Source organism: Phyllobates terribilis, unplaced genomic scaffold, assembly GCF_046119375.1.
Source record: "Phyllobates terribilis strain yellow unplaced genomic scaffold, ASM4611937v1 Scaffold_11__3_contigs__length_659146591, whole genome shotgun sequence".
NCBI lineage: Eukaryota > Metazoa > Chordata > Amphibia > Anura > Dendrobatidae > Phyllobates > Phyllobates terribilis.
The window spans coordinates 654309937-654337393 of NW_027362771.1; the positions used below are offsets into that span (position 1 = coordinate 654309937).

Sequence of the window (27457 nt, forward strand, 5' to 3'; positions counted from 1 at the left end):
GTCATATACCTGAGTATATAGTACTGCTGGGTGTAGTGTGTACAGTGGGAGTAGTCATACACCTGGGTATATAGTACTGCCGGGTGTAGTGTGTACAGTGGGAGAAGTCATACACCTGAGTATATAGTACTGCTGGGTGTAGTGTGTACAGTGGGAGCAGTCATACACCTGAGTATATAGTACTGCCGGGTGTAGTGTGTACAGTGGGAGCAGTCATACACCTGGGTATATAGTACTGCCGGGTGTAGTATGTACAGTGCGAGCAGTCATACACCTGAGTATATAGTACTGATGGGTGTAGTGTGTACAGTTTGAGCAGTCATACACCTGAGTATATAGTATTGGTGGGTGTAGTGTGTACAGTGGGAGCAGTCATACACCTGGGTATATAGTACTGCCGGGTGTAGTGTGTACAGTGGGAGAAGTCATACACCTGGGTATATAGTATTGGTGGGTGTAGTGTGTACAGTGGGAGCAGTCATACACCTGGGTATATAGTACTGGTGGGTGTAGTGTGTACAGTGGGAGCAGTCATACACCTGGGTATATAGTACTGCCGGGTGTAGTGTGTACAGTGGGAGAAGTCATACACCTGGGTATATAGTACTGCTGGGTGTAGTGTGTACAGTGGGAGCAGTCATACACCTGGGTATATAGTACTGCTGGGTGTAGTGTGTACAGTGGGAGCAGTCATACACCTGGGTATATAGTACTGCCGGGTGTAGTGTGTACAGTGGGAGCAGTCATACACCTGGGTATATAGTACTGCTGGGTGTAGTGTGTACAGTGGGAGCAGTCATACACCTGGGTATATAGTATTGGTGGGTGTAGTGTGTACAGTGCAAGCAGTCATACACCTGGGTATATAGTACTGCCGGGTGTAGTGTGTACAGTGGGAGCAGTCATACACCTGGGTATATAGTACTGCCGGGTGTAGTGTGTACAGTGGGAGCAGTCATACACCTGGGTATATAGTATTGCCAGGTGTAGTGTGTACAGTGGGAGCAGTCATACACCTGGGTATATAGTACTGCCGGGTGTAGTGTGTACAGTAGGAGCAGTCACACACCTGGGTATATAGTACTGCCTGGTGTAGTGTGTACAGTGGGAGCAGTCATATACCTGAGTATATAGTACTGCTGGGTGTAGTGTGTACAGTGGGAGCAGTCATACTCCTGGGTATATAGTATTGGTGGGTGTAGTGTGTACAGTGCGAGCAGTCATACACCTGGGTATATAGTACTGCCGGGTGTAGTGTGTACAGTGGGAGCAATCATACACCTGGGTATATAGTACTGCCGGGTGTAGTGTGTACAGTGCAAGCAGTCATACACCTGGGTATATAGTACTGCCGGGTGTAGTGTGTACAGTGGGAGCAGTCATACACCTGAGTATATAGTACTGCCGGGTGTAGTGTGTACAGTGGGAGCAGTCATACACCTGAGTATATAGTACTGCCGGGTGTAGTGTGTACAGTGGGAGAAGTCATGCACCTGGGTGTATAGTACTGCCGGGTGTAGTGTGTACAGTGGGAGTAGTCATACACCTGGGTATATAGTACTGCCGGGTGTAGTGTGTACAGTGGGAGTAGTCATACACCTGGGTATATAGTACTGCCGGGTGTAGTGTGTACAGTGGGAGTAGTCATACACCTGGGTATATAGTACTGCCGGGTGTAGTGTGTACAGTGGGAGTAGTCATACACCTGGGTATATAGTACTGCCTGGTGTAGTGTGTACAGTGGGAGCAGTCATATACCTGAGTATATAGTACTGCTGGGTGTAGTGTGTACAGTGGGAGAAGTCATACACCTGAGTATATAGTACTGCTGGGTGTAGTGTGTACAGTGGGAGTAGTCATACACCTGGGTATATAGTACTGCCGGGTGTAGTGTGTACAGTGGGAGCAGTCATATACCTGAGTATATAGTACTGCCGGGTGTAGTGTGTACAGTGGGAGAAGTCATACACCTGAGTATATAGTACTGCTGGGTGTAGTGTGTACAGTGGGAGTAGTCATACACCTGGGTATATAGTACTGCCGGGTGTAGTGTGTACAGTGGGAGCAGTCATATACCTGAGTATATAGTACTGCCGGGTGTAGTGTGTACAGTGGGAGAAGTCATACACCTGAGTATATAGTACTGCTGGGTGTAGTGTGTACAGTGGGAGCAGTCATACACCTGAGTATATAGTACTGCCGGGTGTAGTGTGTACAGTGGGAGCAGTCATACACCTGGGTATATAGTACTGCCGGGTGTAGTATGTACAGTGCGAGCAGTCATACACCTGAGTATATAGTACTGATGGGTGTAGTGTGTACAGTTTGAGCAGTCATACACCTGAGTATATAGTATTGGTGGGTGTAGTGTGTACAGTGGGAGCAGTCATACACCTGGGTATATAGTACTGGTGGGTGTAGTGTGTACAGTGGGAGCAGTCATACACCTGGGTATATAGTACTGCCGGGTGTAGTGTGTACAGTGGGAGAAGTCATACACCTGGGTATATAGTACTGCTGGGTGTAGTGTGTACAGTGGGAGCAGTCATACACCTGGGTATATAGTACTGCCGGGTGTAGTGTGTACAGTGGGAGCAGTCATACACCTGGGTATATAGTACTGCCGGGTGTAGTGTGTACAGTGGGAGCAGTCATACACCTGGGTATATAGTACTGCCGGGTATAGTGTGTACAGTGGGAGCAGTCATACACCTGGGTATATAGTATTGGTGGGTGTAGTGTGTACAGTGCGAGCAGTCATACACCTGGGTATATAGTACTGCTGGGTGTAGTGTGTACAGTGGGAGTAGTCATACACCTGGGTATATAGTACTGCCGGGTGTAGTGTGTACAGTGGGAGTAGTCATACACCTGGGTATATAGTACTGCCGGGTGTAGTGTGTACAGTGGGAGTAGTCATACACCTGGGTATATAGTACTGCCGGGTGTAGTGTGTACAGTAGGAGCAGTCACACACCTGGGTATATAGTACTGCTGGGTGTAGTGTGTACAGTGGGAGCAGTCATACACCTGGGTATATAGTATTGGTGGGTGTAGTGTGTACAGTGGGAGCAGTCATACACCTGGGTATATAGTAATGCCGGTTGTAGTGTGTACAGTGGGAGCAGTCATACACCTGGGTATATAGTACTGCCGGCTATAGTGTGTACAGTGGGAGCCGTCTTACACCTGGGTATATAGTATTGGTGGGTGTAGTGTGTACAGTGGGAGCAGTCATACACCTGGGTATATAGTACTGCCGGGTGTAGTGTGTACAGTGGGAGCCGTCTTACACCTGGGTATATACAACCCCTGGCAAAAATTCTGGAATCACCGGGCTCAGAGGATGTTCATTCAGTTGTTTAATGTTGTTGAAAAAAAGCCGATCACAGACATGGCACAAAACTAAAGTCATTTCAAATGGCAACTTTAGGGCTTTAAAAAACACTAAAAGAAATCAAGATTAAAAATGTGCTTCTCAGTAAGGGTAATTTTTTCAGACCAAGCAGAGGAAAAAATTATGGAATCACTCAATTCTGAGGAAAAAATTATGGAATCACCCTGTAAATTTTCATTTCCAAAATTAACACCTGCATCAAACTAGATATTTTCGTTAGTCTGCATCTAAAAAGGAGTGATCATTAGTGTTGAGCCGAGTATGTTCTGTTCCGAGTATGCTCGGGCAAGCTCTGAGTATTTACAGCCGCTCGATGATATGGTTGAATCGCTCCCGTGTGCATGATTTGCAACTGTTTGACAGCTTTATTACATGTGAGGAATGTGTAAGAAATAGACATTCCCCACATGTAATAAAGCTGTCAAAAAGTCGCAAATCATGCACACGGAAGCCATTCAAACACATCACCGAGCAGCTGTAAATACTCGGAGCTCGTCCCGAGCATGCTCAGCGAAAGGGTTAACAGAACATACTCGCTCAACACTAGTGATCATACCTTGGAGAGCTGTTGCACCAAGTGGACTCACATGAATCATGGCTCCAACACGAGAGATGTCAATTGAAACAAAGGAGAGGATTATCAAATTCTTAAAAGAAGGTAAATCATCACGCAATGTTGCAAAAGATGTTGGTTGTTCACAGTCAGCTGTGTCTATAATCTGGACAAAATACAAACAACATGGGAAGGTTGTTAAAGGCAAACATACTGGTAGACCAAGGAAGACATCAAAGCGTCAAGACCGGAAACCTAAAGCAAAATGTCTCCAAAACAGGAAATGCCCAACAAAACAAATGAGGAACGAATGGGAGGAAACTGGAGTCAATGTCTGTGACCGAAACGTAAGAAACCGCCTAAAGGAAATGGGATTTACATACAGAAAAGCTAAACATAAGCCATTATTAACACCTAAACACAAAAAAACAAGGTTACAATGGGCTAAGGAAAAGCAATCGTGGACTGTGGATGACTGGATGAAAGTCATATTCAGTGATGAGTCGCGAATCTGCATTGGGCAAGGTGATGATGCTGGAACTTTTGTTTGATGCCGTTCCAATGAGATTTATAAAGATGACGGCATGAAGAGAACATGCAAATCTCCACAGTCATTGATGATATGGGGCTGCATGTCAGGTAAAGGCACTGGGGAGATGGCTGTCCTTACATCTTCAATAAATGCCCAAGTTTACATTGATACTTTGGACAGTTTTCTTATCCCATCAATTGAAACGATGTTTGGGGATGATGACATCATTTTTCAAGATGATAATGCATCCTGCCATAGAGCAAAAACTGTGAAAACATTCCTTGAAAGAAGACACATAAGGTCCATGTCATGGGCTGCAAATAGTCCGGAGCTCAATCCAATTGAAAATCTTTGGTGTAAGTTGAAGAAAATGGTCCATGACAAGGCTCCAACCTGCAAAGCTGATCTGGCAACAGCAATCAGAGAAAGTTGCAGCGAGATTGATGAAGAGTACTGTTTGTCACTCATTAAGTCCATGCCTCAGAGACTGCAAGCTGTTATTAAAGCCAGAGGTGGTGCAACAAAATACTAGTGATGTATTGGAGTGTTCTTTTGTGTGTTTGTTTTTCATGATTCCATAATATTTTCCTCTGCTTGGTCTGAAAAAAATTACCCTTACTGAGTACCACATTTTTAATCTTGATTTCTTTTAGTGTTTCTTAAAGCCCTAAAGTTGCCATTTGAAATGACTTTAGTTTTGTGCCATGTCTGTGATCTGCTTTTTTTCAACAACATTAAACAACTAAATGAACATCCTCCGAGCCCGGTGATTCCATAATTTTTGCCAGGGGTTGTAGTACTGCTGGGTGTAGTGTGTACAGTGGGAGCCGTCATACACCTGAGCATATAGTACTGCCGGGTGTAGTACGTACAGTTTGAGCAGTCATACACCTGGACATATAGTACTGCCGGGTGTAGTGTGTACAGTGGGAGCAGTCATACACCTGTGTATATAGTACTGCCGGGTGTAGTGTGTGCAGTGGGAGCAGTCATACACCTGGGTATATAGTACTGCCGGGTGTAGTACGTACAGTTTGAGCAGTCATACACCTGGGCATATAGTACTGCCCAGTGTAGTGTGTACAGTGAGAGCAGTCATACACCTGAGTATATAGTACTGCCGGGTGTAGTGTGTACAGTGGGAGCAGTCATACACCTGAGTATATAGTACTGCCGGGTGTAGTGTGTACAGTGGGAGCAGTTATACACCTGGGTATATAGTACTGCCGGGTGTAGTGTGTACAGTGGGAGCAGTCATACACCTGGGTATATAGTACTGCCGGGTGTAGTACGTACATTTTGAGCAGTCATACACCTGGGCATATAGTACTGCCCAGTGTAGTGTGTACAGTGAGAGCAGTCATACACCTGGGTATATAGTATTGGTGGGTGTAGTGTGTACAGTGGGACCAGTCATAGACCTGGGTATATAGTACTGCCGGGTGTAGTGTGTACAGTGGGAGCAGTCATACACCTGGGTATATAGTACTGCCGGGTGTAGTGTGTACAGTGGGAGCAGTCATACACCTGGGCATATAGTACTGCCGGGTGTAGTGTGTACAGTGGGAGCAGTCACACACCTGGGCATATAGTACTGCCGGGTGTAGTGTGTACAGTTGGACCAGTCATACACCTGGGCATATAGTACTGCCGGGTGTAGTGTGTACAGTGGGAGCAGTCACACACCTGGGCATATAGTACTGCCGGGTGTAGTGTGTACAGTGGGAGCAGTCATACACCTGGGCATATAGTACTGCCGGGTGTAGTGTGTACAGTGGGAGCAGTCATACACCTGGGTATATAGTACTGCCGTGTGTAGTGTGTACAGTGGGAGAAGTCATGCACCTGGGTATATAGTACTGCCGTGTGTAGTGTGTACAGTGGGAGAAGTCATGCACCTGGGTATATAGTACTGCTGGGTGTAGTTTGTACAGTGGGAGCAGTCATACACCTGGGCATATAGTACTGCCGGGTGTAGTGTGTACAGTCATACACCTGGGCATATAGTACTGCTGGGTGTAGTGTGTACAGTGCGAGCAGTCATACACCTGGGTATATAGTACTGCCGGGTGTAGTGTACATTGGGAGCAGTCATACACCTGGGCATATAGTACTGCAGGGTGTAGTGTGTACAGTGGGAACAGACATACACCTGGGCATATAGTACTGCCGGGTGTAGTGTGTACAGTGGGAGCAGTCATACACCTGGGCATATAGTACTGCCGGGTGTAGTGTGTACAGTGGGAGCAGTCATACACCTGGGTATATAGTACTGCTGGGTGTAGTTTGTACAGTGCGAGCAGCCATACACTTGGGTATATAGTACTGCCGGGTGTAGTGTATACAGTGGGAGTAGTCATACACCTGAGTATATAGTCTTTCCGGGTGTAGTGTGTACAGTGGGACCAGTCATACACCTGGGTATATAGTACTGCCGGGTGTAGTGTGTACAGCTTGAGCAGTCATATACCTGAGTATATAGTACTGCTGGGTGTAGTGTGTACAGTGGGAGCAGTCATACACCTGAGTATATAGTACTGCTGGGTGTAGTTTGTACAGTGGGAGCAGTCATACACCTGGGCATATAGTACTGCCGGGTGTAGTGTGTACAGTGGGAGCAGTCATACACCTGGGCATATAGTACTGCCGGGTGTAGTGTGTACAGTGCGAGCAGTCATACACCTGGGTATATAGTACTGCCGAGTGTAGTGTGTACATTGGGAGCAGTCATACACCTGGGCATATAGTACTGCCGAGTGTAGTGTGTACATTGGGAGCAGTCATACACCTGGGCATATAGTACTGCCGGGTGTAGTGTGTACAGTGGGAGCAGTCATACACCTGGGTATATAGTACTGCCGGGTGTAGTGTGTACAGTGGGAGCAGTCATATACCTGAGTATATAGTACTGCTGGGTGTAGTGTGTACAGTGGGAACAGACATACACCTGGGCATATAGTACTGCCGGGTGTAGTGTGTACAGTGGGAGCAGTCATACACCTGGGTATATAGTACTGCTGGGTGTAGTTTGTACAGTGCGAGCAGCCATACACCAGGATATATAGTACTGATGGGTGTAGTACGTACAGTTTGAGCAGTCATACACCTGGGCATATAGTACTGCCGGGTGTAGTGTGTACAGTGGGACCAGTCATAGACCTGGGTATATAGTACTGCCGGGTGTAGTGTGTACAGTGGGAGCAGTCATATACCTGAGTATATAGTACTGCCGGGTGTAGTGTGTACAGTGGGAGCAGTCATACACCTGGGCATATAGTACTGCCGGGTGTAGTGTGTACAGTGGGAGCAGTCATACACCTGGGTATATAGTACTGCCGGGTGTAGTGTGTACAGTGGGAGCAGTCATATACCTGAGTATATAGTACTGCTGGGTGTAGTGTGTACAGTGGGAACAGACATACACCTGGGCATATAGTACTGCCGGGTGTAGTGTGTACAGTGGGAGCAGTCATACACCTGGGTATATAGTACTGCTGGGTGTAGTTTGTACAGTGCGAGCAGCCATACACCAGGATATATAGTACTGATGGGTGTAGTACGTACAGTTTGAGCAGTCATACACCTGGGCATATAGTACTGCCGGGTGTAGTGTGTACAGTGGGACCAGTCATAGACCTGGGTATATAGTACTGCCGGGTGTAGTGTGTACAGTGGGAGCAGTCATACACCTGGGTATATAGTACTGCCGGGTGTAGTGTGTACAGTGGGAGCAGTCATACACCTGGGTATATAGTACTGCCGGGTGTAGTGTGTACAGTGGGACCAGTCATAGACCTGGGTATATAGTACTGCTGGGTGTAGTGTGTACAGTGGGACCAGTTATACACCTGGGTATATAGTACTGCCGGGTGTAGTGTGTACAGTGGGAGCAGTCATACACCTGGGTATATAGTACTGCCGGGTGTAGTGTGTACAGTGGGAGCAGTCATACACCTGGGTATATAGTATTGCCGGCTGTCTGTGTTGACTGACTGTTGTTCTTCGTTCGTCTCCAGGAATCTCTGTCATTTGCGGTGGGGATGTTCAGCGGATTGATTCACACACAGCAAGTCTTCCCATATCCCTCAGGTAAGATACCAGCAGGACTGTGGATGTCCATGTATCTGACACCGTCTGGCCTCTGTGTGAGTCCTGTCCACTCTCATTTTATCTTCTCTACTTGTAGTGTTGAGTGAGGATCAGGCGCAGTTCCTCAGTGAGTTGGTCAGTCCGGTGTCCAGATTCTTCCAAGTAAGGAAACCGCGTGATATGTAGATTAGATCAAGAGGGGAATGGACGAGCGGATGGGAAAGGGGGTCAAGAAAGAAAAAGACCTAGGATGACGCAAGACGACGCGGGAGGGGAGGCGGGGGGCTTAGGAAAAGGACCTGAGGCGACGTAGAATGTCAGACATAGTAAATCATTGAGGAGCTGTTTGGAAAGTTGTGAAGACTGAAGGCCATAATTGGCTGCCATGAGGATGGGGTAATGACTGGATGTTGCTCCTTGAGGATGGGGTATTAATTTGTGCAGGACATCCTGGAGGACCATGTGTAAGATTTCTTTCTGTGTCTTCCTGTTTTAGGAGGTTAATGATCCTGCCCTGAACGACGACCTCCAGAGAGTAGATGACAAGTCCATGTTGGCTCTGAAAGAGCTTGGGGCGTTTGGTCTGCAAGTGCCGGTGGAGCTGGGAGGGTTAGCACTGAATAACACACAGGTACTGTGGCGGGGACTGGTGGCGAGTGCGCTGCGGTGACAGGGTTGTCTGGATGTGTTACCGGTGTTGCTGTGTGTGCCAGCTGAGCCCCGGCCCTCGCTGCTGGTCTGTGGTGGTTCGTGCACCGTGTGCAGAGTTACCAGCCGTGTGGAGGTCACCAGATCACCATTCTCTGCAGCTTTCCCACCACCTGTATAATTCTGAATGCTGATTGGATGAAGCCTATCAGGTGATATGTGTTTGTATAATGAGGGGGCATCCCCTCAGAATTACCCTGCTTTTTATCGGGGGGTGTACAGAATTATTAGCAGCTTGTTCTCAAGCAAAATGGCCAAAAAGAGATTTCCCGACTCCTAGATTGTGCCCAGTCTACAGAGGACGCAGTTCACAGAACCAGCACCATAGAGACACGGCCGCACCGAGGAGGCTGACCCCGACCGCCACTGAGTAAGACACAGAAGTGGAAACATCAGGCCTGGGCCCAGAAATATCTGAGCCAGATTGTTCACAGGTTGTATGGACTGATGAGATGAGAGCGACTCTGGATGGAGCAGGTGGATGGGTCGTGGCTGGATCAGTGCCGAGCGCAAACCTCCACTTTCCCTCAGAACCCAGCAAGGTGGAGGTGGGCACTGCTATGGGTGGGATTATTTCAGAGGAGCTCGCTGGACCTTTTCAGAATGAAGATGGATCACAATCACCTCCCAAACCTCCTGCCGGTGATTAGAAGACACTTTCTTTCAGCAGTGGAACAGGAAAAAGATGAAAGTTTTACAATGGCCCTCACAGTCCCCGGATCTAAACATCATTGAAAATCTGTGGCTAGACCTCAAAATAGCAGAGCGTGCAAGACAAGACAGGAATCTCACAGAACTGGAAGAAGTCTCCAAGGAAGAACGGAGGAAAATCCCTCAAACCAGAAGTGAAAGCAGAGCGTGCACGGCGGGTGTGGGTTATGCTGCTAACCGCCGCCATTAGGGGGCCGAAGTCCTCAGTGCCTCTTTTCCCTGACGCTGAGAAATAAACGGATAGCGCCTCCCAACAAGCAAAAAGTGCCGCAGGTGTCTGCCGTAAGTGACCGCTGCCATCCTGCAGCATCGCTCCCCATCAGGGTTGTAACCAATCAGGGCTTATTAACCTGGGGGGGTTACAATATCGCGGCCCCTCAAAGTCCCTTCAACACTGAACAGATCCAGAAATAAATTTTGTAATTTTTCTTGAAAAAAAAATGAAAAATTGCTGCTAAATTTTAACCTTTCAATCATCGTAGCGAAATAAAGGGACGTCTGAAAAATGAGGCTGAGAGCGAGTAGACACCTGGGACATGGGCCGCTGTGGGGCGACCGGTGCGGGTGGAGGCGAGCACTCACTGTCCGAAAAAGAAACGCTTTGCATTCTCAGATCTTTTCACAGAAAAACTTATGAGCCTAAATTTACCACGAACATAAAGTACAATGTGTCACGAAAAACAGTCAGAGTACCCAGAAGCTCCCGAATTCTCACCACATAAAGTGATGCTCGTCCGATGTGAGAAACGGGGCTCCGTCATTGAGGGGTTACAGCACCGTGTGTCCAGACGTGTACGTCAGTGCCCAGGTCGGAAAATACCGACAGAACAGATCCAAATAGTGCCCAAAGCCACAGAGAATGGGCGGCCATATTACTATATATTACTATATCACCTCTGAGGAGAAGGGCAGCCATATTACTATATATTACTATATCACCACTGAGGAGAAGGGTGGCCATATTACTATATCACCACTGAGGAGAAGGGTGGCCATATTACTATATCACCACTGAGGAGAAGGGTGGCCATATTACTATATAACCACTGAGGAGAAGGGCGGCCATATTACTATATATATTACTATATCACCACTGAGAAGGGCGGCCATATTACTATATATTACTATATCACCTCTGAGGAGAAGGGCAGCCATATTACTATATCACCACTGAGGAGAAGGGCGGCCATATTACTATATATATTACTATATCACACTGAGGAGAAGGGCAGCCATATTACTATAAATATTACTATATCGCACTGAGGAAAGGGGCAGCCATATTACTATATATATTACTGTATCACACTGAGGAGAAGGGCGGCCATATTACTATATCACCTCTGAGGAGAAGGGCGGCCATATTACTATATATTACTATATCACCTCTGAGGAGAAGGGCGGCCATATTACTATATCACCTCTGAGGAGAAGGGCGGCCATATTACTATATATTACTATATCACCTCTGAGGAGAAGGGCAGCCATATTACTATATATTACTATATCACCACTGAGGAGAAGGGTGGCCATATTACTATATCACCACTGAGGAGAAGGGTGGCCATATTACTATATCACCACTGAGGAGAAGGGTGGCCATATTACTATATAACCACTGAGGAGAAGGGCGGCCATATTACTATATATATTACTATATCACCACTGAGAAGGGCGGCCATATTACTATATATTACTATATCACCTCTGAGGAGAAGGGCAGCCATATTACTATATCACCACTGAGGAGAAGGGCGGCCATATTACTATATATATTACTATATCACACTGAGGAGAAGGGCAGCCATATTACTATAAATATTACTATATCGCACTGAGGAAAGGGGCAGCCATATTACTATATATATTACTGTATCACACTGAGGAGAAGGGCGGCCATATTACTATATCACCTCTGAGGAGAAGGGCGGCCATATTACTATATATTACTATATCACCTCTGAGAAGGGCGGCCATATTACTATATATTACTATATCACCACTGAGAAGAAGAGCGGCCATATTACTATATATTACTATATCACCACTGAGGAGAAGGGCGGCCATATTACTATATATATTACTGTATCACACTGAGGAGAAGGGCGGCCATATTACTATATCACCTCTGAGGAGAAGGGCGGCCATATTACTATATATTACTATATCCCCTCTGAGGAGAAGGGCGGCCATATTACTATATATTACTATATCACCACTGAGGAGAAGGGCGGCCATATTACTATATATATTACTATATCACACTGAGGAGAAGGGCGGCCATATTACTATATCACCTCTGAGGAGAAGGGCGGCCATATTACTATATATTACTATATCACCACTGAGGAGAAGGGGGGCCATATTACTATATATTACTATATCACCACTGAGAAGAAGAGCGGCCATATTACTGTATATTACTATATCACCACTGAGGAGAAGTGCAGCCGTATTACTATATATTACTATATCACCACTGAGGAGAAGGGCGGCCATATTACTATATATATTACTATATCACACTGAGAAGGGCGGCCATATTACTATAACACACTGAGAAGAAGAGCGGCCATATTACTATATATTACTATATCACCACTGAGGAGAAGGGCGGCCATATTACTATATATATTACTGTATCACACTGAGGAGAAGGGCGGCCATATTACTATATCACCTCTGAGGAGAAGGGCGGCCATATTACTATATATTACTATATCCCCTCTGAGGAGAAGGGCGGCCATATTACTATATATTACTATATCACCACTGAGGAGAAGGGCGGCCATATTACTATATATTACTATATCACCTCTGAGGAGAAGGGCGGCCATATTACTATATCACCTCTGAGGAGAAGGGCGGCCATATTACTATATATTACTATATCACCACTGAGGAGAAGGGCGGCCATATTACTATATATTACTATATCACCACTGAGAAGAAGAGCGGCCATATTACTGTATATTACTATATCACCACTGAGGAGAAGTGCAGCCGTATTACTATATATTACTATATCACCACTGAGGAGAAGGGCGGCCATATTACTATATATATTACTATATCACACTGAGAAGGGCGGCCATATTACTATAACACACTGAGGAGAAGGGCGGCCATATTACTATATATTACTATATCACCACTGAGGAGAAGGGCAGCCATATTACTATATATTACTATATCACCACTGAGGAGAAGGGCGGCCATATTACTATATATTACTATATCACCACTGAGAAGAAGGGCGGCCATATTACTATATATTACTATATCACCACTGAGAAGAAGAGCGGCCATATTACTGTATATTACTATATCACCACTGAGGAGAAGTGCAGCCGTATTACTATATATTACTATATCACCACTGAGGAGAAGGGCGGCCATATTACTATATATATTACTATATCACACTGAGAAGGGCGGCCATATTACTATAACACACTGAGGAGAAGGGCGGCCATATTACTATATATTACTATATCACCACTGAGGAGAAGGGCAGCCATATTACTATATATTACTATATCACCACTGAGGAGAAGGGCGGCCATATTACTATATATTACTATATCACCACTGAGAAGAAGGGCGGCCATATTACTATATATTACTATTTTACCACTGAGGAGAAGGGCGGCCATATTACTATATCACCACTGAGGAGAAGGGCGGCCATATTACTATATATATTACTATATCACACTGAGAAGGGCGGCCATATTACTATAACACACTGAGAAGAAGAGCGGCCATATTACTATATATTACTATATCACCACTGAGGAGAAGGGCGGCCATATTACTATATATATTACTGTATCACACTGAGGAGAAGGGCGGCCATATTACTATATCACCTCTGAGGAGAAGGGCGGCCATATTACTATATATTACTATATCCCCTCTGAGGAGAAGGGCGGCCATATTACTATATATTACTATATCACCACTGAGGAGAAGGGCGGCCATATTACTATATATTACTATATCACCTCTGAGGAGAAGGGCGGCCATATTACTATATCACCTCTGAGGAGAAGGGCGGCCATATTACTATATATTACTATATCACCACTGAGGAGAAGGGCGGCCATATTACTATATATTACTATATCACCACTGAGAAGAAGAGCGGCCATATTACTGTATATTACTATATCACCACTGAGGAGAAGTGCAGCCGTATTACTATATATTACTATATCACCACTGAGGAGAAGGGCGGCCATATTACTATATATATTACTATATCACACTGAGAAGGGCGGCCATATTACTATAACACACTGAGGAGAAGGGCGGCCATATTACTATATATTACTATATCACCACTGAGGAGAAGGGCAGCCATATTACTATATATTACTATATCACCACAGAGGAGAAGGGCGGCCATATTACTATATATTACTATATCACCACTGAGAAGAAGGGCGGCCATATTACTATATATTACTATATCACCACTGAGGAGAAGGGCGGCCATATTACTATATCACCACTGAGGAGAAGGGCGGCCATATTACTATATATTACGATATCACCTCTAAGGAGAAGGGCGGCCATATTACTATATATTACTATATCACCACTGAGGAGAAGGGCGGCCATATTACTATATATTACTATATCACCACTGAGGAGAAGGGCGGCCATATTACTATATATTACTATATCACCACTGAGAAGAAGGGCGGCCATATTACTATATCACCACTGAGGAGAAGGGCGGCCATATTACTATATATATTACTATATCACACTGAGAAGGGCGGCCATATTACTATATCACACTGAGGAGAAGGGCGGCCATATTACTATATATTACTATATCACCACTGAGGAGAAGGGCAGCCATATTACTATATATTACTATATCACCACTGAGAAGAAGGGCGGCCATATTACTATATATTACTATATCACCACTGAGGAGAAGGGCGGCCATATTACTATATATTACTATATCACCACTGAGGAGAAGGGCGGCCATATTACTATATATTACGATATCACCACTGAGGAGAAGGGCGGCCATATTACTATATCACCACTGAGGAGAAGGGCGGCCATATTACTATATATTACTATATCACCACTGAGAAGAAGGGCGGCCATATTACTATATATTACTATATCACCACTGATGAGAAGGGCGGCCATATTACTATATATTACTATATCACCACTGAGGAGAAGGGCGGCCATATTACTATATATTACTATATCACCACTGAGAAGAAGAGCGGCCATATTACTGTATATTACTATATCACCACTGAGGAGAAGTGCAGCCGTATTACTATATCACCACTGAGGAGAAGGGCGGCCATATTACTATATATATTACTATATCACCACTGAAGAGAAGAGGGGCCATATTACTATATATATTACTATATCACCACTGAAGAGAAGAGCGGCCATATTACTATATATTACTATATCACCACTGAGAAGAAGAGCGGCCATATTACTGTATATTACTATATCACCACTGAGGAGAAGTGCGGCCATATTACTATATATTACTATATCACCACTGAGAAGAAGAGCGGCCATATTACTGTATATTACTATATCACCACTGAGGAGAAGTGCAGCCGTATTACTATATATTACTATATCACCACTGAGGAGAAGGGCGGCCATATTACTATATATTACTATATCACCACTGAAGAGCAGAGCGGCCATATTACTATATATTACTATATAACCACTGAGAAGAAGGGCGGCCATATTACTATATATTACTATATCACCACTGAGGAGAAGGGCGGCCATATTACTATATATTACTATATCACCACTGAGGAGAAGGGCGGCCATATTACTATATATTACGATATAACCTCTAAGGAGAAGGGCGGCCATATTACTATATATTACTATATCACCACAGAGAAGGGCGGCCATATTACTATATCACCACTGAGGAGAAGGGCGGCCATATTACTATATATTACTATATCACCACTGAGGAGAAGGGCGGCCATATTACTATATATTACTATATCACCACAGAGAAGGGCGGCCGTATTACTATATATTACTATATCACCACTGAGAAGAGCGGCCATATTACTATATCACCACTGAGGAGAAGGGCGGCCATATTACTATATATTACTATATCACCACTGAGAAGAAGGGCGGCCATATTACTATATATTACTATATCACCTCTGAGGAGAAGGGCGGCCATATTACTATATATTACCACAGAGAAGGGCGGCCGTATTACTATATCACCACTGAGAAGAGCGGCCATATCACTATATATTACTATATCACCACTGAGGAGAAGGGCGGCCATATTACTATATATTACTATATCACCACTGAGAAGAAGGGCGGCCATATTAATATATATTACTATATCACCACTGAGGAGAAGGGCGGCCATATTACTATATCACCACTGAGGAGAAGGGCGGCCATATTAATATATATTACTATATCACCACTGAGGAGAAGGGCGGCCATATTACTATATATATTACTATATCACATTGAGGAGAAGGGCGGCCATATTACTATATATATATATATATATATATTACTGTATCACACTGAGGAGAAGGGCGGCCATATTACTATATATATTACTATATCACCACTGAGGAGAAGGGCAGCCATATTACTATATATATATTACTATATCACCACTGAGAAGAAGGGCGGCCATATTACTATATATTACTATATCACCTCTGAGGAGAAGGGCGGCCATATTACTATATATTACTATATCACCACTGAGAAGGGCGGCCATATTACTATATCACCACTGAGGAGAAGGGCGACCATATTACTATATCACCACTGAGGAGAAGGGCGGCCATATTACTATATATTACTATATCACCACTGAGGAGAAGGGCGGCCATATTACTATATATTAATATATCACCACTGAGAAGAAGGGCGGCCATATTACTATATATTACTATATCACCTCTGAGGAGAAGGGCGGCCATATTACTATATATTACTATATCACCTCTGAGGAGAAGGGCGGCCATATTACTATATCACACTGAGGAGAAGGGCGGCCATATTACTATATATATTACTATATCACCACTGAGGAGAAGGGCGGCCATATTACTATGCCACCACTGAGGAGAAGGGCGGCCATATTACTATATATTACTATATCACCACTGAGGAGAAGGGCGGCCATATTACTATATCACCACTGAGGAGAAGGGCGGCCATATTACTATATATTACTATATCACCACTGAGAAGGGCGGCCATATTACTATATCACCACTGAGGAGAAGGGCGGCCATATTACTATATCACCACTGAGGAGAAGGGCGGCCATATTACTATATCACCACTGAGGAGAAGGGTGGCCATATTACTATATCACCACTGAGGAGAAGGGTGGCCATATTACTATATCACCACTGAGGAGAAGGGTGGCCATATTACTATATCACCACTGAGGAGAAGGGTGGCCATATTACTATATAACCACTGAGGAGAAGGGCGGCCATATTACTATATACACTGCTCAGAAAAATAAAGGGAACACTTAAATAACAGAATATAACTCCAAGTAAATGAAACTTCTGTGAAATCAAACTGTCCACTTAGGAAGCAACACTGATTGACAATCAATTTCACATGCTGTTGTGCAAATGGAATAGACAATAGATGGAAATTATTGGCAATTATCAAGACCCCCTCAATAAACGAGTGGTTCTGCAGGTGGGGACCACAGACCACATCTCAGTACCAATGCTTTCTGGCTGATGGTTTGGTCACTTTTGAATGTTGGTTGTGCTTTCACACTCGTGGTAGCATGAGACGGACTCTACAACCCACAGAAGTTGCTCAGGTAGTGCAGCTCATCCAGGATGGCACATCAATGCAAGCTGTGGCAAAAAGGTTTGCTGTGTCTGTCACCGTAGTGTCCAGAGGCTGGAGGCGCTACCAGGAGACAGGCCAGTACACCAGGAGATGTGGAGGGGGCCGTAAGAGGGCAACAACGCAGCAGCAGGACCACTACCTCCTTCTTTGTGCAAGGAGGAACAGGAGGAGCACTGCCAGAGCCCTGCAAAATGACCTCCAGCAGGCCACAAATGTGCATGTGTCTGCACAAACGGTTAGAAACCGACTCCATGAGGGTGGTATGAGGGCCCGACGTCCACAGATGGGGGTTGTGCTCACAGCCCAACACCGTGCAGGACGCTTGGCATTTGCCACAGAACACCAGGATTGATAAAGTCTCCACTGGCGCCCTGTGCTCTTCACAGATGAAAGCAGGTTCACACTGAGCACATGTGACAGACGTGACAGAGTCTGGAGACGCCGTGGAGAGCGATCTGCTGCCTGCAACATCCTTCAGCATGACCGGTTTGGCAGTGGGTCAGTAATGGTGTGGGGTGGCATTTCTTTGGAGGGCTGCACAGCCCTCCATGTGCTCGCCAGAGTAGCCTGACTGCCATTAGGTACCGAGATGAGATCCTCAGACCCCTTGTGAGACCATATGCTGGTGCGGTTGGCCCTGGGTTCCTCCTAATGCAGGACAATGCCAGACTTCATGGATGTTTGTGGCCTGCTGGAGGTCATTTTGCAGGGCTATGGCAGTGCTCCTCCTGTTTCTCCTTGCACAAAGGAGGAGATGGAGGTCCTGCTGCTGGTTGTTGCCCTCCTACGGCCCTCTATCACACTGAGATCTGTAGAAATGTCAGAAATGGATTTTGTATGTTGATATTTGCTTCTTTTTGTTACTGTAACAAATGGAAAGAAACAAGTGAGATGGAATTTCTGTTTCTAATTTTTCGTCAATAATTCTGTACTCAGAAATTCTCCGGAGACTCATCCGCGCTGTGACTTCTTCTACTCAGGATCCTTCACCTTTTGGACTAACGACATCGAAGATGATCAGTAATAATCATTAGTGACTCGGAGAGCTGATAACTTTGTACATAGTATACTGTGACCACCAGTCCGGCCCTAACCACCACTACTGCTCTATGGTAGTCTCGTACTGTGACCACCAGGCCCAGCCCTGACCTTCACTACTGCTCTATGGTAGTCTCGTACTGTGACCACCAGTCCGGCCCTAACCACCACTACTGCTTTATGGTAGTCTCGTACTGTAACCACCAGGCCCAGCCCTGACCTTCACTACTGCTCTATGGTAGTCTCGTACTGTAACCACCAGGCCCAACCCTGACCTTCAGTACTGCTCTATGGTAGTCTCGTACTGTGACCAATGGGCCAACCCTGACCTTCAGTACTGCTCTATAGTAGTCTCGTACTGTGACCAATGGCCCAACCCTGACCTTCATTACTGCTCTATGGTAGTCTTGTACTGTGACCACCAGGCCCAACCCTGACCTTCACTACTGCTCTATGGTAGTCTCGTACTGTGACCACCAGGCCCAGCCCTGACCTTCACTACTGCTCTATGGTAGTCTCGTACTGTGACCACCAGTCCGGCCCTAACCACGACTACTGCTCTATGGTAGTCTCTTACTGTGACCACCAGGCCCAGCCCTGACCTTCACTACTGCTCTATGGTAGTCTCGTACTGTGACCACCAGGCCCAACCCTGACCTTCACTACTGCTCTATAGTAGTCTCGTACTGTGACCAATGGGCCTACCCTGACCTTCACTACTGCTCTATGATAATCTCCACTTTTAATTTCTCATTAACACTTGCAGCATGCTTACTTATACCCGAACAGTTATAGCTCCAATAATCTTTTCTCTCCTTCGCTATCCCCAAACACCCTCACTCTCTTCCCTTTTACCTTCCCATCTGACCTCATCCGCTGACCTGCTCCTCAATGTCACTTCTCTCCTACAGAAACACAATAAAAGCCAGGCTCTCTCATCCTCCTTTTGCTTGCTCTCTGTTTACTTCTCCTCACAGCTGGTGACATACCCAATCCTGGACCTCCACGGCTGATACCCCCCATTATTTCTCCCTCCTATCACTGTACAACTGCTAATAACTACCGCAATCTTTCAGATATAAAACCCATTCCGCCGCTCCCTCTGTCTGGAGCACTCTGGAAGCTCCACATCATTCATGACCTCCTTCACCTCTCGCAACCTTTATTCCTGGGCCTCATGGTTGACACCCTCTAACACTGCCTCCACTGCTGCTCTATGCTATGGCGGCCTTCACTTCACCAACACTCTACGCCCTTGCTACAGATATGGTGGAGGAGAGGGTCTTTTCCTTTCTAACACCTGCACATTCAGCCCCACTCCCCCTCCAGCCTCCCTTATCCTCCCATCTTTTGAAGTGCATTCTGTCTGCATCAACTTTCCCTCCAACCTCCAAGTAGTTGTCATATACCAAACTCTGGGCCTGGTCACTCCCTTTATTCACCAATTCTCCACCTGGCTTCTACACTTTCTCTCTGCTGACATTCCCGCCATCATCATGGGTGGCTTCAACATCCCCACCGACACCCACCAGTTGGCAGCCGCTAAACTCCTATCACTTGCTTCATCCTTTGGCCTCACTCAGTGGTCCTCTTCAACCACCCACACAGATGGACATACATTATCCCTGACCTTTTCCAGCCTCTGCCCCCTATCTAACCTCACTATTTCACCTCTTCCCCTATCTGACCACCATATACTTAAATTCTCTTCCCTGTCCTCTTCGCCTGCCACTTAAGTCCAACAGCTAGATCACCCCCGCAGAAACCTCACAGACGTAGACACCCTCACGCTCTCTAACTCTATTCTACCACTGTCCTCCATATCTTCACTCCTTGACACAAACAGCGCCACTGCTTCCTACAATGCTACACTCACATCAGCTATTGACGTAGTCGCCCCTCTCGTGCATGGCAAAGTGGGATGAATCAATAGACCGACAACCCTGGCACACCAGCCTCACTAAAAAGCTGCTGGGAGCTTCCAGGGTTGCAGAGTGGCGCTGGAAGAAAACACATTCACAGGAAGACTTCACCACTTTCATATAAGCAACTTTCACATTCAAGTCGGCCCTCACCTCTGCTAAACAGGACAACTTCACAACCCTCATATCTTCTCTATCCCACAACCCCAAACAGTTATTTAACACGTATAACTGCCCCCTCCAACCTCCCTAATTTCTGCTGAAGACTTTTCCATACACTTCAACAACAAGATAAACCAAATTTTGCCAGTCTTTACTACTTAACCACCACAACCCCTATGTATACCTAGACCACTACCCTCCCCCACTAACCTTCCTCCCCACCATCCGTGAAGGAGAGCTTACTCCTCTCCTCTCAAAATCACACCTCACACTTGTGCATTCCATCCCATCCCATCTCCTCACCACCAGGCTTTTCCTAGCCCTAACCCATCTCTCAACCTATCGGTAACTTCTGGTACCTTCCCCCCTGCTTTAAAACATGCCACAATTACACCTATCCTGAAGAAGCCATCCCTCGACTCAACTGCTATGTCCAGCTATCGGTCCATATCACTGCTCCCGTTCTCCTCCAAACTCCTTGAAAAGCAAATCCACACTGCACTTTCCCTCCACCTCTCATCTAACTCTCTCTTTGGCAACCTTCAATCCGGCTTCCGCCCCCACCATTCCACCGAAACTGCCCTAACCAAAATCACTAACGACTTACTGCCAAAGCTAACAGACATTTCCCTATACTCCTCCTTCTAGATATGTCCTCTGTCTTTGACAGTCGACCACTGCCTCCTAGTACCGATCCTTTCTTCCCTTGGTATCACAAACCTTGCCCACTCCTGGATCTCCTTATACCTCTAACCGTACATTTAGTGTCTCCCACTCCCACACTACCTCTTCATCCCATCCTCTCTGTCAGAGTCCCTGAAGGCTCTGTCTTAGGACCTCTTCTCCATCTATACCTTTTAGCCTGTGAAAATTAATAAAGTCCTATGGCTTCCAGTACCATCTATACGCTGATGACACCCAGATCTACCTCTCTAGCCCAGACGTCACCTCTAGGCTGTCCAGAATCCTGGAGTGTCTATCAGCCATATCCTCCTCCTCATCTTGCCTCTTAACTCTAAATGTAGACAAAACTGAACTCCTCAACTTTCCTCCATCTCGCCTTCCTTCCTTACTTGATCTTTCTTTCACCATAAATGACATCACTCTTTCCCCTGTACCGGAAATCTGCTGCCTTGGAGTAACCCTCGACACTGCCCTGTGTCCTTTCCTCAACCATCAATCTACTAAACTGCTTGTGCACGCCCTCATCATCTCCCGCCTCGACTACTGCAACATCCTCCTCTATGGCCTACCTGATAACACTCTCGCACCCCTCCAGTCCATCCTCAACTCTGCTGCCCGACTGGTCCATCTCTCTCCACTGCTTCTCCCCTCTGGAAATCCCTTCATTGTCTCCCAATTCCAGAATGTATCCCCTTCAAACTAACGCTGACCTACAAAGCCGCCCATAACCTGTGTCCTCCCTATATCTCCGAACTAATCTCCCGATACATTCCCTCACGTAACCTCCGGTCCTTCCAAGACTTTCTTCTCTCCTCCACACTCATACGTTCCTCACCCAATCGCCTTCTCCCAAGTATCCCCCATCCTCTGTAATTCTGTGCCCCCCAAAACTTCAGATTATCCCCTACATTCGGAACTTTCAAGAGGAACCCATCTCTTCAAAACAGCTTACAGCCTGCCATGACATCTCTGCAACTTCACCAATACCAGAGCCTTTGCTTCACCAACACTGGAGCAGTCAAAACCTCCGATCCCACAGTTTCCTTCCCCATCATCCTGTAGAATGTAAGGCGACAAGGCCAGGGTCCTCTCCCCTCATGTACAGCACCATGGAATCAATGGTGCTATAGAAATAATAATACTAATAATAATCTCGTAGTGTGACCATCGGACTGAGCCTGGCCACCACTACTGCTTTTTGGTGGTCAAGTACTGTGACCACCAGGATGACCCTATCTCGAGTTATTGTGTTCTTCTTTTCTTTCCTGCTCAGTATGCCCGGTTGGTGGAGGTCGTGGGGCAGCACGACCTTGGTGTTGGTATCACTTTAGGTGCTCATCAATCCATTGGGTTTAAAGGGATCCTCCTGTATGGCACTGAGGAGCAGAAGAAGAAGTATCTGCCGCGTCTTGCTTCAGGTGAGGCTGGAGGACGAGGGCTTGGAGGATCTCAGACATCTGGAAGCATTACAATCATATTTTTGTCTTATTCAATAATACAGGTGAAATTATTGCTGCGTACTGTCTTACCGAGCCAACCAGTGGATCCGATGCCGCCTCTATCAGATCCACTGCCAAGAAGAGCCCCTGTGGAAAGTATTACACCCTGTCTGGGGGCAAGCTATGGATCAGGTGAGGCCGGGTGAGAGGAAAACCACCGAGAACAAGCAGAGATCCCCATAGTATCTGCACTCATATGAGGGTCTCCGCGCCTCCAACTTCAGTAGTTTCTGTTGTCACACCCACATCATAACCAGTTATCCCAGCACCCATGTAACCACAAAGACCCCCCTTATTGTCCTGTGTCCATGGAGACCCCCTTATTGTCCTGCCCCCAGAGTAACATCTGTCCATTATTTCGCAGTAATGGGGGCATCGCGGACCTGTTCACGGTGTTTGCAAGGACTGAGGTTCGGGACGCGACAACTGGAGAGATGAAAGATAAGATCACGGCTTTTATCGTGGAGCGAGGAGAAGGGGTGACTAGGTGAGGATCCGGAAAGAGGGCGAATAGGTGGGGATCGGGGAGGCGGGTGAGGATCGGGGGAGGGGGGTGAGCAGGTGGGGATCGGGGAAGGGGGTGAGGATCGGCGAAGAGGGTGACTAGGTGAGGATCCGGAAAGAGGGCGAATAGGTGGGGATCGGGGAGGGGGCTGAGGATCGGGGGAGGGGGGTGAGCAGGTGGGGATCGGGGAAGGAGGTGAGGATCGGGGAATAGGGTGAGCAGATGGGGATCTGGAAAGAGGGTGAGCCGGTGGGGATCGGGGGAGGGGGGTGAGCAGGTGGGGATCGGGGAAGGGGGTGAGCAGGTGGGGAAGGGGGTGAGCTGGTGGGGATCGGGGAAGGTGGTGAGCAGGTGGGGAATGTGCAAGAGGAAGAGCAGGTGAGGATCTGGAAGGGGGGGTGAGCAGGTGAGGATCGGGGAGGGGGGTGAGCAGAATAGAATCGGGGAGGGGGGTGAGGATCGGGGAGGGGGGTGAGGATCGGGAAGGGAGATGAGCAGAATAGGATCGGGGAGGGAGGGTGAGCTGAACAGGATCGGGGAGGGGGGTGAGCAGGTGAGGATCGGTGAGGGGGGTGAGGATCGGGGAGGGAGAGTGAGCAGAATAGGATCGGGGAGGGGGGTGAGCAGGTGAGGATCAGGAAGAGAATGAGCAGAATAGGATCGGGGAAGAGGGTGAGCAGGTGGGGAAGAGGGTGAGCAGAATAGGATGGGGGAAGGGGGGGAGCAGAATAGGAAGGGGGAGGGGGGTGAGCAGGTGAGGATTGGGAAGGGAGGTGAGCCGATGAGGATCAGGGAGGGGGGTGAGGATTGTAGAGAAGATGAGCAGGTGAGGATCAGGGAGGGAGTGAGCCATGTGCGTCTGCTGCTGGGGGTCCATAACATCTCCCCTCTTCATGTCCTCCACTGCAGCGGACCCCCGGACAAGAAACTGGGCATTCGGGCCAGTAATACGGCTCCTGTGTACTTTGATGAGGTCCGTGTCCCAGCAGAGAATGTCCTGGGGGGCGAAGGCAACGGCTTTAAGGTGGCCATGAACATACTGAACAACGGGCGGTTTGGGATGGCTGCGGCCATGTCTGGTACCATGAAGGGACTGATCCACAAAGCTGTAAGTGCAGGGACCGTTACTAGAGGGGGGACAGAGCCGCATGGAGTGTGAACCATGCCTTACACCGCAGTCCTATTTCTCATCAGGTGGAGCACGCCACAAATCGCTCCCAGTTTGGAAATAAACTTCATAACTTTGGCGTCATCCAGGAGAAGCTGGCCCGCATGGCGGTCCTGCAGTATGTGACGGAGGTAACCTGGGGTGAGCGGGGAGTGAAGCGGCGTCATGGGGAAGTCGCTCCGTATAACCGGCTCCGCTTTTTATTTTCTAGTCAATGGCGTACATGATCAGCGCAAACATGGACTCCGGGGCCAAGGACTTTCAGGTAGAAGCCGCCATTAGCAAAATCTTTGGCTCGGTGAGTATGGCTCGCTGCTGACAATCAGCGGTCATGAATGGATCTGCCACCTCCCGGCGGTCATGTCATCGGCAGCTGGACCTTTCTGGTCTCTCTGACGTCCTTCTGTTCCCCGCAGGAGGCGGCCTGGACAGTGGCCGATGAATGCATCCAAGTTCTGGGAGGAAACGGCTTCATGAAGGTAATGAGTGCTGGTTCCTACTCCGGTGCCAGGGGTGTGAGGTAGCGCCACTTGTCGCCGGCTGGGTGATGGCACCATAACTGGTCCAGGCTGCTGGTAATGCTGGCTTCTCTCATGGCAGGACGCCGGGGTGGAACGTGTTCTCAGAGACCTGCGCATTTTCCGCATCTTTGAAGGCGCCAATGATATTCTCCGCCTCTTCGTGTCCCTGTATGGACTGCAGGTACCTGTGCCTGTAGAAAGCACTGACAACTCTCATCAGCGCTGACAACTCTCATCAGAGCTAACAACTCTCATCAGAGCTAACAACTCTCACCTTACTAGAGTGCCGGGAAGGAGCTGAAATCCCTGCAGAAAGCGCTGAGCAGCCCCCTGAGCAACACGCCATTACTGGTGAAGGAAGGTCTGCGGAGGGCAAGGAGGTGAGGTCAGGGGACGAGAGGGTCGAGCCTGAGCCGATGAGGGGGGGGGGGGGGGTCGAGCCTGAGGCGACGGCCGCGAGGGTCGAGCCTGAGGCGACGGCCGCGAGGGTCGAGCCTGAGGCCGTATGGATGGAAGGGTGGTGTGGGGAGAGGGTGGGTGAGCAGATATAGGTGGGGTGGACAAGGTTGGAGGAGGACAGGCAGCTGGAGGAGGGGATACGGGCAGAGTGTGGACAGGGTGGGGAAGGACGTGTTGTGGGAAGTGTTGGGGTGCAGACTATTACCCCCCAGTGTTTTCTCCTGTCTGCAGGAAGGCTGGACTGGGCACGGGGCTCACACTGAAAGGCCAGGTGCACCCGGAGGTGGAGAAGAGCGCGGAGCTGGTGAGTGGGGTGCAGGCCTCGTAGTCTATAGGTCTGTGACGCCATATCCATGGTGAGCAGCGTTCACATGTCTGCGGCTTTACTTCCACTGCAGGCAGTTTGCGCTATTGAGGATTTCGGCAGTGCAGTAGAGGAGCTGCTTATCAAGTACGGCAAGAGGATTGTGGGTAAGACGGCTCCCCTACGTCCCGCTGCCCGCCGTCTGTGCTGCGCCACCAGTAACGCGTCTCGTGCTTCTTCCAGATGAACAGTACGTGCTGCAGAGGGTGGCGGACTGCGCCATCGATCTCTACGCCATGGTGGTGGTGTTATCCAGGTGAGCACATGGCTGCCATGTCTTATCCCTTGGACTCGTCTGGTGCCCACCTGCACACACTATGCGGCTTCTGAGCCGATAAGCCATTCATTAGTCATGAGAGTGTATGGACCGCCTCTGCCCATCAGGGGGAGCCTCAGTTTTCATTCCTTTGGCTTTTTCTGGCAGGTCCTCCAGTGCTCTGGCCCAGGGACTCCCGACTTCCGCTCACGAGAAGGTTCTGTGTGACATCTGGTGCGCTGAAGTAAGTGAACCCTCGTGAGACTGCTCGTCTACGTGCAGGACCGGTGCTCACAGATCTCTGTATTACAGGCGTCCGCTCGCGTGCGCGACAGACTGAGGAGTTTACGGAGTGGAGGAACTGGAGCAACTTTATTTAGGAACCTGCGCTCCGCATCGGCGGCCCTGGTGGAGAACGGCAGTGTGGTGGCCTCGCATCCATTAGGGTTCTAGGTTTATCCTCGCACTAGAAGGCTCCAATGATTGTATGTATAACCCTGCCTTACACCAACGTGCCAGAAATAAAGCCGTGGACAAGCGCTGCCGATGTGCACTCATTACCGGGCCGGGGCTGAAGCCATCTGCAAAGTCCGTGGGGGAAACCGCCCCCTCTTCTGCCTCCAGCAGACCCTACACTGCTTCCAAATTATTATACACATTGGTGGTCAGTGTCATAAAGAAGTAACTTTGGGTTTTTCCCATAAAATTATGGATGGTTTGTCTTTCGGGGTCTTTGGATCACTGACATCAATCTCAGACCCCTGTGATAATTAGTTGCCAGGTGCCCAATTAAAGGAAAGCTTCTTAAAGGAGTTGTCACATTGATGCCCTGTCCGCAGCCTGCACCACCGCCGATCAGCTGTTATCGGTGCTGGCGGCAGCAGGCCGGAAGTCCTTACCTGCGGTGCTTGGCCGCCATCTGTAGTGGCCATCGCGGGTACTGCACATCCGCCTCCCATTCAAGCGCCGGTCACTACAACTTGACGG

General features: G+C 47.7%; 1 protein-coding gene across 1 annotated transcript in view; it reads left to right on the forward strand.

Moving 5' to 3' along the window:
- The window catches only part of ACADVL (acyl-CoA dehydrogenase very long chain), a 46297-nt gene extending 19285 nt beyond the window's left edge, over window positions 1–27012 (forward strand). The window contains exons 4-20 of the mRNA XM_073654629.1: window positions 8499–8571; window positions 8669–8733; window positions 9068–9202; window positions 22972–23116; window positions 23200–23329; window positions 23562–23684; window positions 24612–24810; window positions 24897–25001; window positions 25082–25168; window positions 25287–25349; window positions 25471–25572; window positions 25674–25771; window positions 26082–26154; window positions 26249–26321; window positions 26398–26470; window positions 26639–26714; window positions 26783–27012. Of these exons, the coding sequence (XP_073510730.1) occupies window positions 8499–8571; window positions 8669–8733; window positions 9068–9202; window positions 22972–23116; window positions 23200–23329; window positions 23562–23684; window positions 24612–24810; window positions 24897–25001; window positions 25082–25168; window positions 25287–25349; window positions 25471–25572; window positions 25674–25771; window positions 26082–26154; window positions 26249–26321; window positions 26398–26470; window positions 26639–26714; window positions 26783–26923 (1761 nt within the window). The 3' untranslated portion in view covers window positions 26924–27012. The remainder of the gene's footprint in view (window positions 1–8498; window positions 8572–8668; window positions 8734–9067; window positions 9203–22971; window positions 23117–23199; window positions 23330–23561; window positions 23685–24611; window positions 24811–24896; window positions 25002–25081; window positions 25169–25286; window positions 25350–25470; window positions 25573–25673; window positions 25772–26081; window positions 26155–26248; window positions 26322–26397; window positions 26471–26638; window positions 26715–26782) is intronic.
- The last annotated feature ends 445 nt before the right edge of the window (window positions 27013–27457 follow it).